Source organism: Pan paniscus, chromosome 14 (genome assembly GCF_029289425.2).
Source record: "Pan paniscus chromosome 14, NHGRI_mPanPan1-v2.0_pri, whole genome shotgun sequence".
NCBI classification, from domain to species: Eukaryota; Metazoa; Chordata; class Mammalia; order Primates; family Hominidae; genus Pan; species Pan paniscus.
In genome coordinates, this window is record NC_073263.2 from 41,801,595 (window position 1) to 41,815,277 (window position 13,683).

At 36.7% G+C, this 13,683-nt stretch overlaps 1 protein-coding gene across 7 annotated transcripts in view; it reads left to right on the plus strand.

Annotated features, from left to right (window-relative positions):
• Window positions 1-13,683, plus strand: part of AKAP11 (A-kinase anchoring protein 11) — a 54,912-nt gene that overhangs the window by 36,070 nt on the left and 5,159 nt on the right. For 4 of the 7 annotated variants that reach the window (XM_008976821.4, XM_034936642.3, XM_034936641.3 and 1 more), the window contains 4 exons: window positions 4,047-4,202; window positions 8,643-8,726; window positions 9,491-9,537; window positions 13,121-13,281. In XM_008976821.4, coding sequence (XP_008975069.4) covers window positions 4,047-4,202; window positions 8,643-8,726; window positions 9,491-9,537; window positions 13,121-13,281 — 448 coding nt within the window. The remainder of the gene's footprint in view (window positions 1-4,046; window positions 4,203-8,642; window positions 8,727-9,490; window positions 9,538-13,120; window positions 13,282-13,683) is intronic. The other 3 variants (XM_055096673.2, XM_034936643.3, XM_055096672.2) reach the window with 1 other exon arrangement.

Sequence of the window (13,683 nt, forward strand, 5' to 3'; positions counted from 1 at the left end):
TATGTACAGGGCTTGATGCTATCTGCAGTTTCAGACATCCACTGGGTGTCTTAGATCATATCCCCCATGGATAAGGGGGGACTATTCTATAGTAAATGTAGAATATTACTATATTAATTTACTATTCTGAGATTAAATTTTTGTACACCTTTCTTCATTCACAAGGGTAAGTTTTCTTATAAAGACCATGGTTAAACTACTCTGAAGAAGAAAGTGAAAATTCTTTACATACTTACACCATTTCTCTTGATTGGTTCACAATCTAAGAGGACAGTTCTTTCTGGTAGTCCTACAGTGTCCTGTTTTTCAGTAGCTATCTCTTGTGCTCAGTGATTCTTTTTTTTTTTTTTTTTTTTTTTTTGAGATGGAGTCTCGCACTGTTGTCCAGGCTGGAGTGCAGTGGCACAATCTCAGCTCACTGCAACCTTTGCCTCCCGGGTTCAAGCGATTCCTGTGCCTCAGCCTCCCTAGTAGCTGGGATTACAGGCACCCACCACCACGCCCAGCTAATTTTTGTATTTTTAGTAGAGACAGGGTTTCACCAAGTTGGCCAGGCTGGTCTCGAACTCCTGACCTCAGGTGATCTGCCCACCTCAGCTTCCCAAAGTGCTGGGATCACAGGCGTGAGCCACCGCAACCAGCCATGCTCAGTGATTCTTTAATAACAACTTAGTTACAGTTTTTCACTTTAAACCTTCTTTGTCCCTGAGAAGATATCAGGACCAACTTGTGTTATTAGTTGATAGGATGATATTTGTAAGTCCTGCTTGAAAGAGAAAATGCTTTAAGTTGAGGTGGAATTTAATTGAGTCACATGATATTCCAGATTTTTGAGTAGCTTCTGTTAAAGCCATGACATGGTCTGCCTCTTTTCTTATCCATCTTAAAATAGGGAGATATAGCTTGGCCAGGATTCTTGAATCCAATTGCTCCATAGCGTCTACTTGAGATGAGAGATGATGTAGGTTTCTGGTGAACTAGGAGAGGTCTCTATTTGCCCTAATCAGGCAGCCTTCTTTCTCCTAGACCAGGGGTTGGCAAACTACAGTCTGTGGGCCAATGTGGCCTACTGGTTGTTTTTGTATGGACTGCAGGCTAAGAACAGATTTCATGTTTTTTTTTAATGGTTGAAAAAAATCAAATGATATTTTGTGATGTGGAAATTATATGAAATTCAAATTTCAGTATTTATAAATAAAGTTTTATTGGGACACAACCATGCTCATTCAATTACACATTTCTGTGGCTGCCTTTGTGCTATAATGGCAGAGTTGAGTAGTTGGGACAGAGGCTGTATGACCAGCAGTGCCTATGTACTTCCTGTTTGGCCTGTATTAGTTCATTTTCACACTGCTATAAAGATACCACCTGAGACTGAGTAATTTATAAACAAAGGAGGTTTAATTGACTCACAGTTCTGCATGGCTGGGAAAGCCTCAGGAGACTTACAGTCATGGCACAAGGCAAAGGGGAAGCAAGTGTTTTCTTCACAAGGCAGCAGGAGAGAGAGAGAAGGGGGAGCTGCCAGACACTTTTAAAACCATCAGCTCTCATGAGAACTCCCTCACTGTCATGAGAACAGCATGGAGGAAGCCGCCCTCATGATCCAATCACCTCCCACCAGGTCCCTCCCTGGGGGTTACAATTTGAGATGAGATTTGGGTAGGGACATAGAGCCAAACCATATCATGACCTCTTATAGAAAACAATTGCGAACCTCTGTCCTAGATCCACATTTTCTTTTTCACTACATACCAGTTCCTAGTATGATAATAAACATAATAAATGGTTAATAAATATTCTCATGAATAGGTAATAAATTAGGCCTTTTTACAATTGAAATAATTTTCCTCATACAGGTTGCTTCAGGCTATTTTACTTTTTACTCCTCCTCAGTTCAGTCCTGTCTGCCCTACGGACCCATCCGTCCCCCTTTCCTCCCACCCTCATGGGAAGAAAAGAGACTGTCCTCTAAAGTTTTTAAGACATCACTCTCAGGGGCTAGCAAATGCCTTTGTTATTGATTTTCTCAGTAATTTCCACTTTTCCTTCTTAGAGTTGGGTGAGTAGATAGCCCCTAAAGTTCTTCCTGTAAGCCAGTGCTGTCCAATTTCAGCTTTTTATTAAGGCTGGAGTAATTCTTTTCCTGCTTCTCTTCTTAATAATTGTGCTAGGGTTCTGTAAATACTGACTAAGGAAAGCTGACTCTAGTGTGTAGAGTTTACGTTTAACATTTTTTATTTCTAAAGTTAAATTTGTCTTTCAAGCTTGAAAGGAGATTCATTCAGATGGATTATTCTTTAAGGTATTATTTCACCTGATGTCCCTTTTTGTTTGATTCATGAACATGACCATAAATATTTCACAAACTATAATGAACAGAGAGGTGGCATATGAATGCAATTGGGAAATTATGTGATAGTACATTTTTATTCATTTTTGTTTGTTGTTGTTTGTTTGTAGAGATGAGATCTCACTATGTTGCTCAGGCTGATCTTGAATTCCTGAGCTCAAGCAATCCTCCTGCCCTAGCCTCCCAAAGTGCTGAGATTGCAAGCATGAGCCACCGTGCCTGGCTGATAGTGCATTTTTAGCCAACAAAACGATTATATTCTGAGCTATCATTCCGAGCCAAAATAACCTCACAGTCATTATAAACTCTTCTCTGGACCTCATCCTTTGGGTCATTTCAGCCAAAAACCATGAGAATGTGGCACATATTAGGAAAAGTATTCAAAAAAACAAAGTAGTAATCTATCAATGGTTCAGAACTATAATGTGCCTATGCTTGGAATGCTCAGTATCATTCTGTATCTTACAAAATTAGAATAGCTGAAAAAATGGGGGGCAATTCAGGGGCTATTCTCAGGATAGCACTAGGGATACGGAAGTAAGTAAAACAGGCAAAAATCTGCATTCTCTTGGAGCTTATGTTATAGTGGAATAAGACAATAGGTAAGTAAAATATATAGTATGTCACATAGTGATAAGTGCTTTGGGGGAAAAATAAAGCAAGGTAGGGAGTTAGGGAGTTAGAGAGTGCTGGTGGTGACAGTGGCGGTGGCCATTAGGGCTGGTTTACAGTTTTGGATAGGTAGCAGGGGAAACAATACTGGCAAAGTGATACTTGAGCCAAAAACCAAAGGTGAAATGAGAATAAGTCATGTGGGAGTCACCGAGAACAGATTTCCAGGCCTAGGGGTGGGACTGTGCATGTTTGGGAAACAACAGAGAGGCTTGTGTTGCTGAAGTGGGAGGAGTGGGCCAGGGAGAACATAGGAGGAGTGGGCCAGGGAGAACAGTAGGAGTTCAGATGGATGTTATAAGAGGGGACAGGCAGTATGTTTTAAGGATTTGGGCTCTTCGGCTTGGTGGGAAGCCATTGGAAGGTTTTGATCAGAAGACTGACATTTTTTCTTTTTATGAAAACATCACTTTGAACTACTTTGTTGAACATAAAATGTAGTGGGACAATTAAAATAGTTGAGCAGTGAATGGACTTTCTTGTGATGATGGAATAAAAGTATAAATGCCTCTTATTGAGAAAAATGAAAGGGGTTATGATCTATGTTCAAAATCTTGAAGAGATTTGGTTAGTTTGAATACAGGCTTGATCGACAATACTAGAATTTCTTGAACGACTTTTTTGTTCTTAAAGCCAGAAAGAGACTCCTTTAACATAAATAAAAGTACTGTTTTACAAAGCAGATGATAACTTAGGAACTTGTACTGCCCCATGGTATCTCAGTTGAAAAATGAACTGCTTTAAGTAGAATTTAGAGAAATAATGCCCTAGGGATAGATCCATTGTAGATTAACAAAGTAAGTTATGGCTGTTGGTGGGTACCTCAGTTAACTTTGAAATTAATACGCTATCCTACAGTCTGTTTGTTGGCAGACTCAAATAAAGGATTACATGAGCCACTGGTCTGATTCCGAATACCATTTCTTGTTTTTATCATCTTTGTCATCAAATTGATAGTCTTGTAAGTTCGGAATCTGGGATGCTTTCAATTTGATTTTTTTTCTTTTTTTCTTCTTTTTAGTTCAAAAGAAATAGAAGACTTTCAGTCAACCGAGTCTGTCGGTAGCCAGCAGATGAACCTCAGTATTGGTGATGACAGCACTGGTAGCTGGTCCAATTTAAGTTTTGAAGATGAACACCAAGATGAAAGCAGCAGTTTTCATCATCTAAGTGAAAGGTAACTACACTTTTGCGTATAATTGTGTAGTTTAGGTCCTCAGATCTTAGAAGTGAGCTATAAATTTACATTATTATTTAAAAATTCTAAATTTGAAAATATGCTATTACTTTCAAAATGTATTTTATTATTCACAATGTATTTCTAATTGTTTTTAACACTTACTTAATACAGTAAGTAGCCCAGCTAATTTTATTGGGGTGTGCCAATAGTTGATTTGAAAAATACTGCATACATTTAATTTTATGCCTTTTAAGCTTCTCCCAAACTTTTTATGAACTTCTGAGGAGAATTTTTTTTTTTCACTTTAAAAAGGGTCCTTTTTTTTCTTTAAAGAACAAGAAAAAGGACAGGTATCTGTAAAAGGCATCAAAGTAGCCCTGTACTTTTCCTGACATTAGTTAAAATAGTATCTTTTTGGTGGGGCGAGGGTCCCTGCTTGTCCTGCTGTTAGGAACAAAATGACCTGGAAGACTTATGCTTGAATGATTGAAAATACGTAAGTCAAAGCCATTATAAAAATGTGATTTTGTATAGCACAAGGCACTTACCTCATATATAACTTTTCTTAGTTAACTTTGTTCATAACAGTGGTGTTTGAAATATTTTATTAATTTTGAGACAGTTGTTTCTTATAGTCTTAACCTCTACCTAAAGGCATTTCTGACTAACCTATAAAATTCTATAAACTCTTTATCCACATTAACTGATAACTGGAAATAATAGATACCATTTGTAGCAGAGTCTTGAGGGAGGAAAGGGTTCTTAGCATATTGCTGGTTTCAGGCATGTGTGGAAAGGACCTGTGAACCATCAGTTGAACTTAGCCCCTGGAAATGGCAAACTAGGTGTGGGAGGGAAGGCAACTCTTGGAAAAGGGAATGAGGTAGCATAAGGAAAGGAAATGGCTTTTCACCTGATAGAACACTTCATCTCGGAGAGTTTTGTTTGATGCTTGGATTAACCTGGAAATATTAATATTTTTGTAAAGTATATTTTGTCATAGTTTATTATGGTGCTATATAAACCACCAATATTTCTTAAAATCTAGGTTCAAAAAGACAGTGTTTAAAACTGGTAGAAGCAAGTGGGGGCAATGTCACAAATCATGATTTGGCCCTTTTCTATAACTTTATCTAGAAAAGGATACTAACATTTAGTTTCTTCTCTCATTTTGAGAAACACAGGCTTCTAGGATTTCAGTGGGGTTGACAGTGTTGCCTAGGAAATCCTGGTGTTAAAATGGGAGATTGAGGTGTGGGTAGAGGCTTTAAGCATTAAGAGGACTTGTAGTCAGTTGAACAACTCTGTGCTGAATAGTATCTAATTTGATGAGAAAAAGGAGTCGTCTTACCGGTTTCTGTCCTTGGTTCTGTCCTCCTTAGCATTATTTATTAATGATGTGGAATACTCATTTGTGGATGATTCAACACAGGCTGAAAAAATCTCATTAACAGAACAAAGGTTAAAAAGACCAAATCAGGCTGAGGTTAAAATAATTATGTTTAACATGGATAAATGCATTTAGGCTCAGAAAATTAATGATTAATATTTGAACTTAAGTGGGGAGCAAACCTGGCTTGATGGCATTTTGTCAGAAAAAGACCTGTGTTTCCATTGACCAAAGTTGTAATGTGACTTAATGTAATGCTGCGTGGCATTAAGGTTCTGGCACAGAGAAAAAGCGGGGCTCATCCAGGATTGGTGGTGTGCTCGTTGCATATACAGTGTCCAGGGTCTCACCTCCAGAGATGAAGATTTATGAAGTCAGTGAAGGGTCCTGAGAATCTGCATGCTTGATAAGCATCGCAGATGATTTCAGTGCAGGTGATTCAGAGACCTCACTTGAAAATATATTGATTTACAAGATATGTTGCATCTGTTGATGACAATTGATATCTATACTGTTCTTTTCTGCTACAGAGATCAAGGTAGGAGATAAAGACTTCGGCGATTTGGGCTGGGCGCGGTGATTCACGCCTGTAATCCCAGAACTCTGGGAAGCCAATGGGGGTGGGGGGTGGATCACTTGAGGTCAGGAGTTCAAGACCAGCCTGGGCAACATGGTGAAACCCCGTCTCTACCAAAAATACAAAAATTAGCCAGGCGTGGTGGCAGGCACCTGTAATCCCAGCTACTTGGGAGGCTGAGGCAGGAGAATTGCTTGAACCTGGGAGGCGGAGATTGCAGTGAGCTGAGATTGTGCCACTGTACTCCATCCTGGGCAACAGAGACAGACTCTGTCAAAAAAAAAAAAAAAAAAAGACTTTGACAATTTGAAAACACCTTGCCAGTTTCATTATAAGCAGGAAGTTCAGTGGAGGGCAACAACTAAAAAACACACTAATTTCAGATTTTCAAAAGTGTTTAGGAGGATTATATAATTATTTGATCAGAAAAGAACTGGTCTCTGTCTGTGACTGTCTTAAATATTTAGGTAGTTTGTTATTCTCTTAGGAATTATGAATTAGATTAGGTTAAGGGATGGGGCCAGATTTGCAGAATGTTTCAGATAATTTTTGTGAGATGTATCACAATCAAGACCAGTCTTGATATGGCTAAAAGCTGCAATAAAGCATTGCAGTACTGGACCACTGTAGTACTTATACCACTGGTTGGAGTACTCCTGTGCTAGACATAGGAAATATGAAAAGACATAAAAGAAAGTGATGGAAGCAGGGTAGTGTTTCAAGAGTGAAGTAGGAAAACTCTTAAGTAAAGAAATTAAGTTTTTTAAATGTTGGGTTAATACAGGGTGATCATACTTCCCACTTAGGATAGTTTGGCTGATTTCTGCTGTTCTGTTGTAATTATTAACGGTGAGGTCTTTAAAAAAGTGTCCTGGTTAGATGAAAAATGTATACAGTCACCTAGTTAGAAGTGGCATTTTATGAAGAATGACTTCAAATACCCATTTGGAGGCACAAAGAGGGAGGGGTGATAAGGTTAGAGGGAATTTGAATTTTTAGTCTTTACTTCATTTAGCTGTTTTTTTTTTTAATGTTTATGTAATAGGTAGGTGATGGATTTTATTAAGTGGAAGAATCTGTGTGATGGGTAGAAAAATTTTATATTTTTTGTTATAATCATTCTATTAATAGAAGTAAATAGAGTGTTTGAGATGATTAATTTTCTTTTTCTCCTTTGCTCACAGCTGTCTGTCCATTCTTTATTTGTATATTTTCTTATTTTTAGTTTATCTGACAATGAACTACATGGGTTTTAACAGTTTTATAATAGAGCTATATTTGTTTGAACATACGTTAAAAAGACCCTGCTCAGTTTTAACTTTTACTCTCTAATACATGATGATTTGTGACAGTTTGATCATGTTAGAGTGAATATAACTATGCAAATTATTTGAGATTGCTTGGAAGTTTTTTAGAACTTGAAGTAATCACCTTTTTTTGGTAACCATACCAACATTTACTGATGTATATAAAATGATTTTATGTTTATTTTTTTAGAACCCAAATTTTGGTTTGTATAAATATTACTTTTTATAATTGCCTAGCCTAATATTGGGAAAAAATAGCTGCTTATCACTGCAAACTAATGTGCTTACTAATGTTTAATAATTAGAAATGATTAGAATTTTTAAATTGCATGCTGAGGGTTTTAATCTGAAAATTTGAATTTAATTTTATTTCTGAACATGGTTGCTTTTTTAAAAAATTGCTTTGCTGCAGTTTTAGAAAGTAGTTGCTTTCTTCTTCAGTTGATTAGGTAGTGTAAGACATTATCTGTATGTGGCATTTGTGACTGGCCAACTAGACAAGTGTAATGCTTGATTAAGCCTTGGCTATTCTAGCTGTATTCTGAAGAAAATGTTTGTTATTTGCCATCTACTGAATTATACATAATATATGAAATGAAGATAATTGACATAATAGTATTTTAAAATCTGAGAACATGTTTTGCCCAAATAGTTAGAAAAGGTCTGTTTGGGACTATGTCTTTATAGAGTCTTCCATCCCATCTCCCCCCAACATCCCCTCACCCATACCTGTCACTGTTTTGCACTATCTAAAGATCTGAGAGAATGTTAACCTGTTTTTTTTAACTTTATCCAAATAGAAAGGTATTGGCATTTCACAAATTATAGTTCAAGATTGGTCCTAAGACATTAATTTTCCTGTGAAACTTATTACTTCATGCATTCATTTGCTGTCCTAAAAGTCATTCTGTTAATCTGTAAAATATAAGTTTAGATAATTTTCATGATCTATTGAGAAGAAAGAAAAAACTCCCGAATCTCTGAACTTGTCAGGCACCTTTTAGCATAGGAGTGATGGTCAGTCTCCTCTCTGGATGTTCCCTTTCACTGTGGCAGCTTCAGAACATCTGCAGTTATCAAGGACAGAAGCTGTTCCAAGGAAACAAAGGTCTTTTCTACTATTCATTTTCTAGTTCAGCTCTGTTCTTTTCTTCCTCTGGCAGTAATGGTAACAGCAGTAGCTGGAGCAGTCTTGGTTTAGAAGGAGATTTGTATGAGGACAATTTATCCTTTCCAACATCAGACAGGTTGGTCCAGTCTAGAAACTTAAAAACTGATGAGTCTGTCACCACTAATGCATGATATCATATTCTTCAAAGAATGTGGGTTACAGTGCCAGTATGTATCAACCTGCTTTTCTCCTATATTTTGACATGATTCTGCTTGATGAATTCACATCTAATGAAAAACTTCAACTGTGCTAAGATATGACTGACATCTAATTGCAAAATGTGTCACTGTTATGCATGTGTTGCTCTGCTTGCTATTTTTCGTTCCACCAATTATTTCATTCAAAAGAGCTTGCTTCCTACAGGATTTCTGTTGGGTTTTTTTGTTATGTTTTATTTTTGTATGTGATTTTATTTTATATATAAGAAAAGTATAGGTAAAAAGTGTTTTTACTGTATTAAAAATATATATAAATTGCATCAGCTAAACCATTAACAAATTATTCCTGGCATTTTGTAATATTCAAATGCTACATTAAATTAGTAGACTATTTCAACTTTAAATGATTTTAAATTGAATATTATGAAATTACATGGCACTATATATCATGGTAAGGTAGGATTTCTTGGTTTTGATAACTTTAGGGATCATTTGCAATTCAGATTTTAACATGAAATGATGTGAGAAGCAAAGCTTCCTTTTTTAATTGTCATTTCTCCCCTTTCTAAATGTCATATGTCATATTGTAACATTCATTCATTACCACATTTTTAAGAATTTGTTTTGATACCATTATTAATTAAATTTTTTTTGTAACTGCTTCTACTATTTTATTCATAAGTGATGGACCAGATGATAAAGATGAAGAGCATGAGGACGAAGTAGAAGGTAATTTGATTTGTTTTTCAAAGTGTTGGCATGTCTTTTGTATAAGGTTTCCTAGAAGAGTCTTTATGCATTTTCATCAGATAGGCTCTAGGTTATCAGTGTAAAACACTATAAATCAGGGTATTCTTGAGCTAATTTTGTTTGTCCACTTTTAGATCCTTTGTTGAGTAGTTTTATTTGATTGCTACACTAATGAAATTGTCATTGGTATAAAGAAATACTGGGCAGGCACGGTGGCTTACGCCTATAATCCCAGCATTTTGGGTGGCTGAGGTGGGTGGATCACATGAGGCCAGGAATTTGAGACCAGCCTGGCCAACATGGTGAAACCCCATCTCTACTGAAAATGCAAAAATTAGCTGGGCGTGGTGGCGGGCACCTGTAGTCCCAGCTATTTGAGAGGCTGAGGTGCAGGATTCACTTGAACCTGGGAGGCAGAGGTTGCAGTGAGCCGAGATCATGCCACTGCACTCCAGCCTGGGTAACAGAGCCAGAGACTCTGACTTAAAAAAAAAAAAAAAAAAAAAAAGGAATACTTTATGAGAATTATTTGACTATTTGAGAGACATTAATTACAGTCTCTCTACATAATTATTTTCAAAATACAAAAGCTAAAATTCTTACTCATGTTATAAGATAATTTATTATAACTATGGCATATTATTTTCATAATATTTTCCTTCCAAACTGGTAACTTGTAGAGCCAGGGTTTCATGTCAAACTTACGTGAGTCAGTAAGTAATATTTTTACTTACCTTGTTTTCTAAAAGATATTTCTAAATTAATTCTTCTTGCTTCCCCCAGTTCCAGTGCTTCACTCACGCATACACATATTTGAAGAAAATACTCAGATCCTTCCTTAATGAACATAGTTCCAAGTATGTCAATACTAGATATCATTGGCCACAGAGTTTTGGACCATAGTTTGTAATCCTTAATTCATGTTAGAGTATCTGAGTTTATTCATCTGAGTGAATTTAGAAACTTTACTTTGAAGCTGAGTTTTCATTATATTCAGGTGGTTGTTGAATTTTTTTCTGAAAGTCTAATTTTTTTCTTAATTTTGAAAATACCAATAATGTCTTCTATAAAGTGCACTTATAAAAGTATTTGTACTCTTTGAGATATTTGTTTTTGAACTAGTGATGTTTTAAAAATTGCTTCTCTAGAAGCAGGCAAACAGAAAATAGCTAAAAAGAATTTCTCGAAATTTACTTTATGACACCTGAATTTTCAGTTAGTTTAACACCTTGTTTAGGGAAGTCACATCCCAGTTTTTAAGCTGTAATCTTCAGACTTAAGATTATTATTTTTTAGTTTTAATGCCTCTGTAAGTAGACATTCTTTATATAAGGCTTCTAGAAGTCAGTTTTTCTCATCAGATATAAAGTCGAGATGGGGCAATATTTTTAGTGTTATTGATATTTGATATTGATATTCCCCACTGCAATATTTGTTTCATTCTTGTTCACTAAAAAAGTGTTGACTTTGTTTATAAAAGTTATGCCTTTTCTCAAGTAACATCTGTGAACAGTTATTCTAAAGGCTATACATCGTATAAATGCATGTGGTTACGTATTCTCTAATGAACTAGCGATTGTTTAACTAGCTTTACTGAGGAATGATTAAGAAAAAAGAAGATACAAGTTAATGTAAATATGAAATTTGTCTTGAAAAAGATTACTTTTGGCACTAACCAGGCTGTTAAGGATTTCTTTTGTAGTTGGTAGAAATCAGGAGATTAATTAGATGTTGATATGTCATTACTGAGTTTTTGAGATTATAGGTATTTCTCATTATATAGAAAGTTACAGCCAACTTTAAATTTGTTAGAGATTGGTAAATTAGGAGCTAGATTGGTCTGGATTTATAGAAAGATTCAAAATTATGGAAATCCCAAGGCAACAAACTTATTTTTTTAAAAAAATAATTTTGTAGTTGCAGGATGTCAGTCCCTCCCCTTTTCACTAACGGTTAGAGACTTCTTTAAAGAGAGATCCGTTTGGAGGTTCTTGTAGGCCAGGCAACCAGGAGTCCTGAACTGAGAAAACACCAGCAGTGCAAAGAAGCAGTGGGGTGATTAGCTTCTAGCCCTCTGAACTCCTCAGGATTGCAGAAAGGCCCAGAGACCATGCCTTGTACCATGGTATGCCAAACCTATTTTTGATTGAGAGTGTTGGAGAGAGGGGAGGGAAAAGACAATACATTTATTTTTAGAGAGTAATGTGGACCAAATCTTTTTAATTAAAAATTAGGGACCAACACAACTCCTAAAAATAATTAATAGTGGTCTAGAATGGCCTGCAAGCTGTAGCAGAGAATCAGAGACATCTGTCAACAACCTTCCATTACTGGTACATATTGGCATGATGTCTGCCAGCATGCCCTGGTGCTCACCTCTTGTGGTGTGTGTTAAGGGGTGGAGGGGTCCTGGTCTCAGCACTCCTTATTGCTCAGGTATCATTAAGCAGCAGGAATGTTAAACGCATGATATTGGCCCATAAGTCATTATTTCCATCAACAGAGATGGCTCCCTCTTTGTGATGAAAACATAATTATCATAAAAAAAAGAAAATAAATTTGAGATAATCTTGAGACTAGAAGTATACCAGAAAATTCCCTGGTCTGGCTTTTGGGTGTAAGTGGTTGCATATGGCATTTCCCCCCACTTTTGTCTGAAGAATGAGAGATTAAGAGCATGGAGCCAGACTGCCTGTGTAAATGTCCTGGCTCAGCCACTTCCCCACTGGAAGACTCTGGGGCTCTCTTTGCCTCAGATCTCTCACCTGTAGAATGGAGACAATAATAGTTTCTACCTCATAGAGTGGTTGTGAGGATTAAAGGAGTTTGTACATATAAAGAGCTTAGAACAATACTTAGGATGGAATATGTGCTGCACAAATGTTGCTGCTCTTCTTTATTTGAGATTTCTGTTTTTTTGTGGGGTTTTGTTTTTTGGGACAGAGTCTTGCTCTGTTGCCCAGGCTGGGTGGTGCAATCTCAGATCACTGCAACCCCTGCCTCCTGGGTTCCAGCGATTCTTGTGCCACAGCCTCCTGAGTAGCTGGGACTACAGGCATGTGCCACCACGCCTGGCCGGATTTTGTATTTTTAATAGTGCTGGGGTTTCACCATGTTGGGCAGGCTGGTCTCGAACTCTTGGCCTCAAGCGATCTGCCCACGTCGGCCTCCCAGAGTGCTGGGATTACAGGCCTGAGCCACCATGCCCAGCCTCATTTTTATTTTTATTGTAATGATAGCTTTATAGTTTTATTTTCTCTCTAACCCACTGGTCATAATTTATATCAAATTATGGCATTTATAGAACTTGAATTCAGTATGTTAAAATGGTGTTTTATATTTTTGCAATCAATAAATGATCAAAGTTATTCCTTTGTTTTACATTATTTTGCCCTTTAGAAGTTTTAGTTGAGGTTATGGTGTGGTTAGAAAAAGATGGATATTTTTTTCACCATTCATTAGAATCCTAAGAACCAGAAAATATTTGTATCTACTTGACAACCAGAGTATTGAGAGTTAAATTGATGAGTTTTACTTTATATTGTTTACATTTAAATATTAGGTTTGGGGCAAGATGGAAAGACACTGCTAATTACGAATATTGACATGGAGCCATGCACGGTAGACCCCCAGCTAAGGATTATTCTTCAATGGCTCATTGCCTCTGAGGCTGAAGTTGCAGAACTTTATTTTCATGACTCTGCAAATAAGGAGTTTATGCTAGTAAGTACCTACCTTACAGAGTGTGAGGATACATTTAACAGTATATGATGTTCTTGTCATGTGGTTGGTCTAACAAGATGCCTGGTGATGGTTAAATTCTTAGGCTGTAGTGTCCAACAGTTTGGGTTCAGACATCAGCTCTGCCACTTTCTAGCAGTATAACCAGAGGCAGGTTCACCAGTCTGTCTCATTGCCCCTAACTGCACTATGCAAATGAATATAGAATCTACCTTACAGGGGTTTATGAGGATTAAATATAATGTTAAAAAAAATGCTTGGTCTAATGCCTGGCATAACACTAAGCTCTCAAAGGTAGATGCTATTAATAAGCATTATGTGTGTTCCTATGAAAAAATTGAATTATTCTCTGTATTTAATTGATTCGTAATTGTACCTAATGAT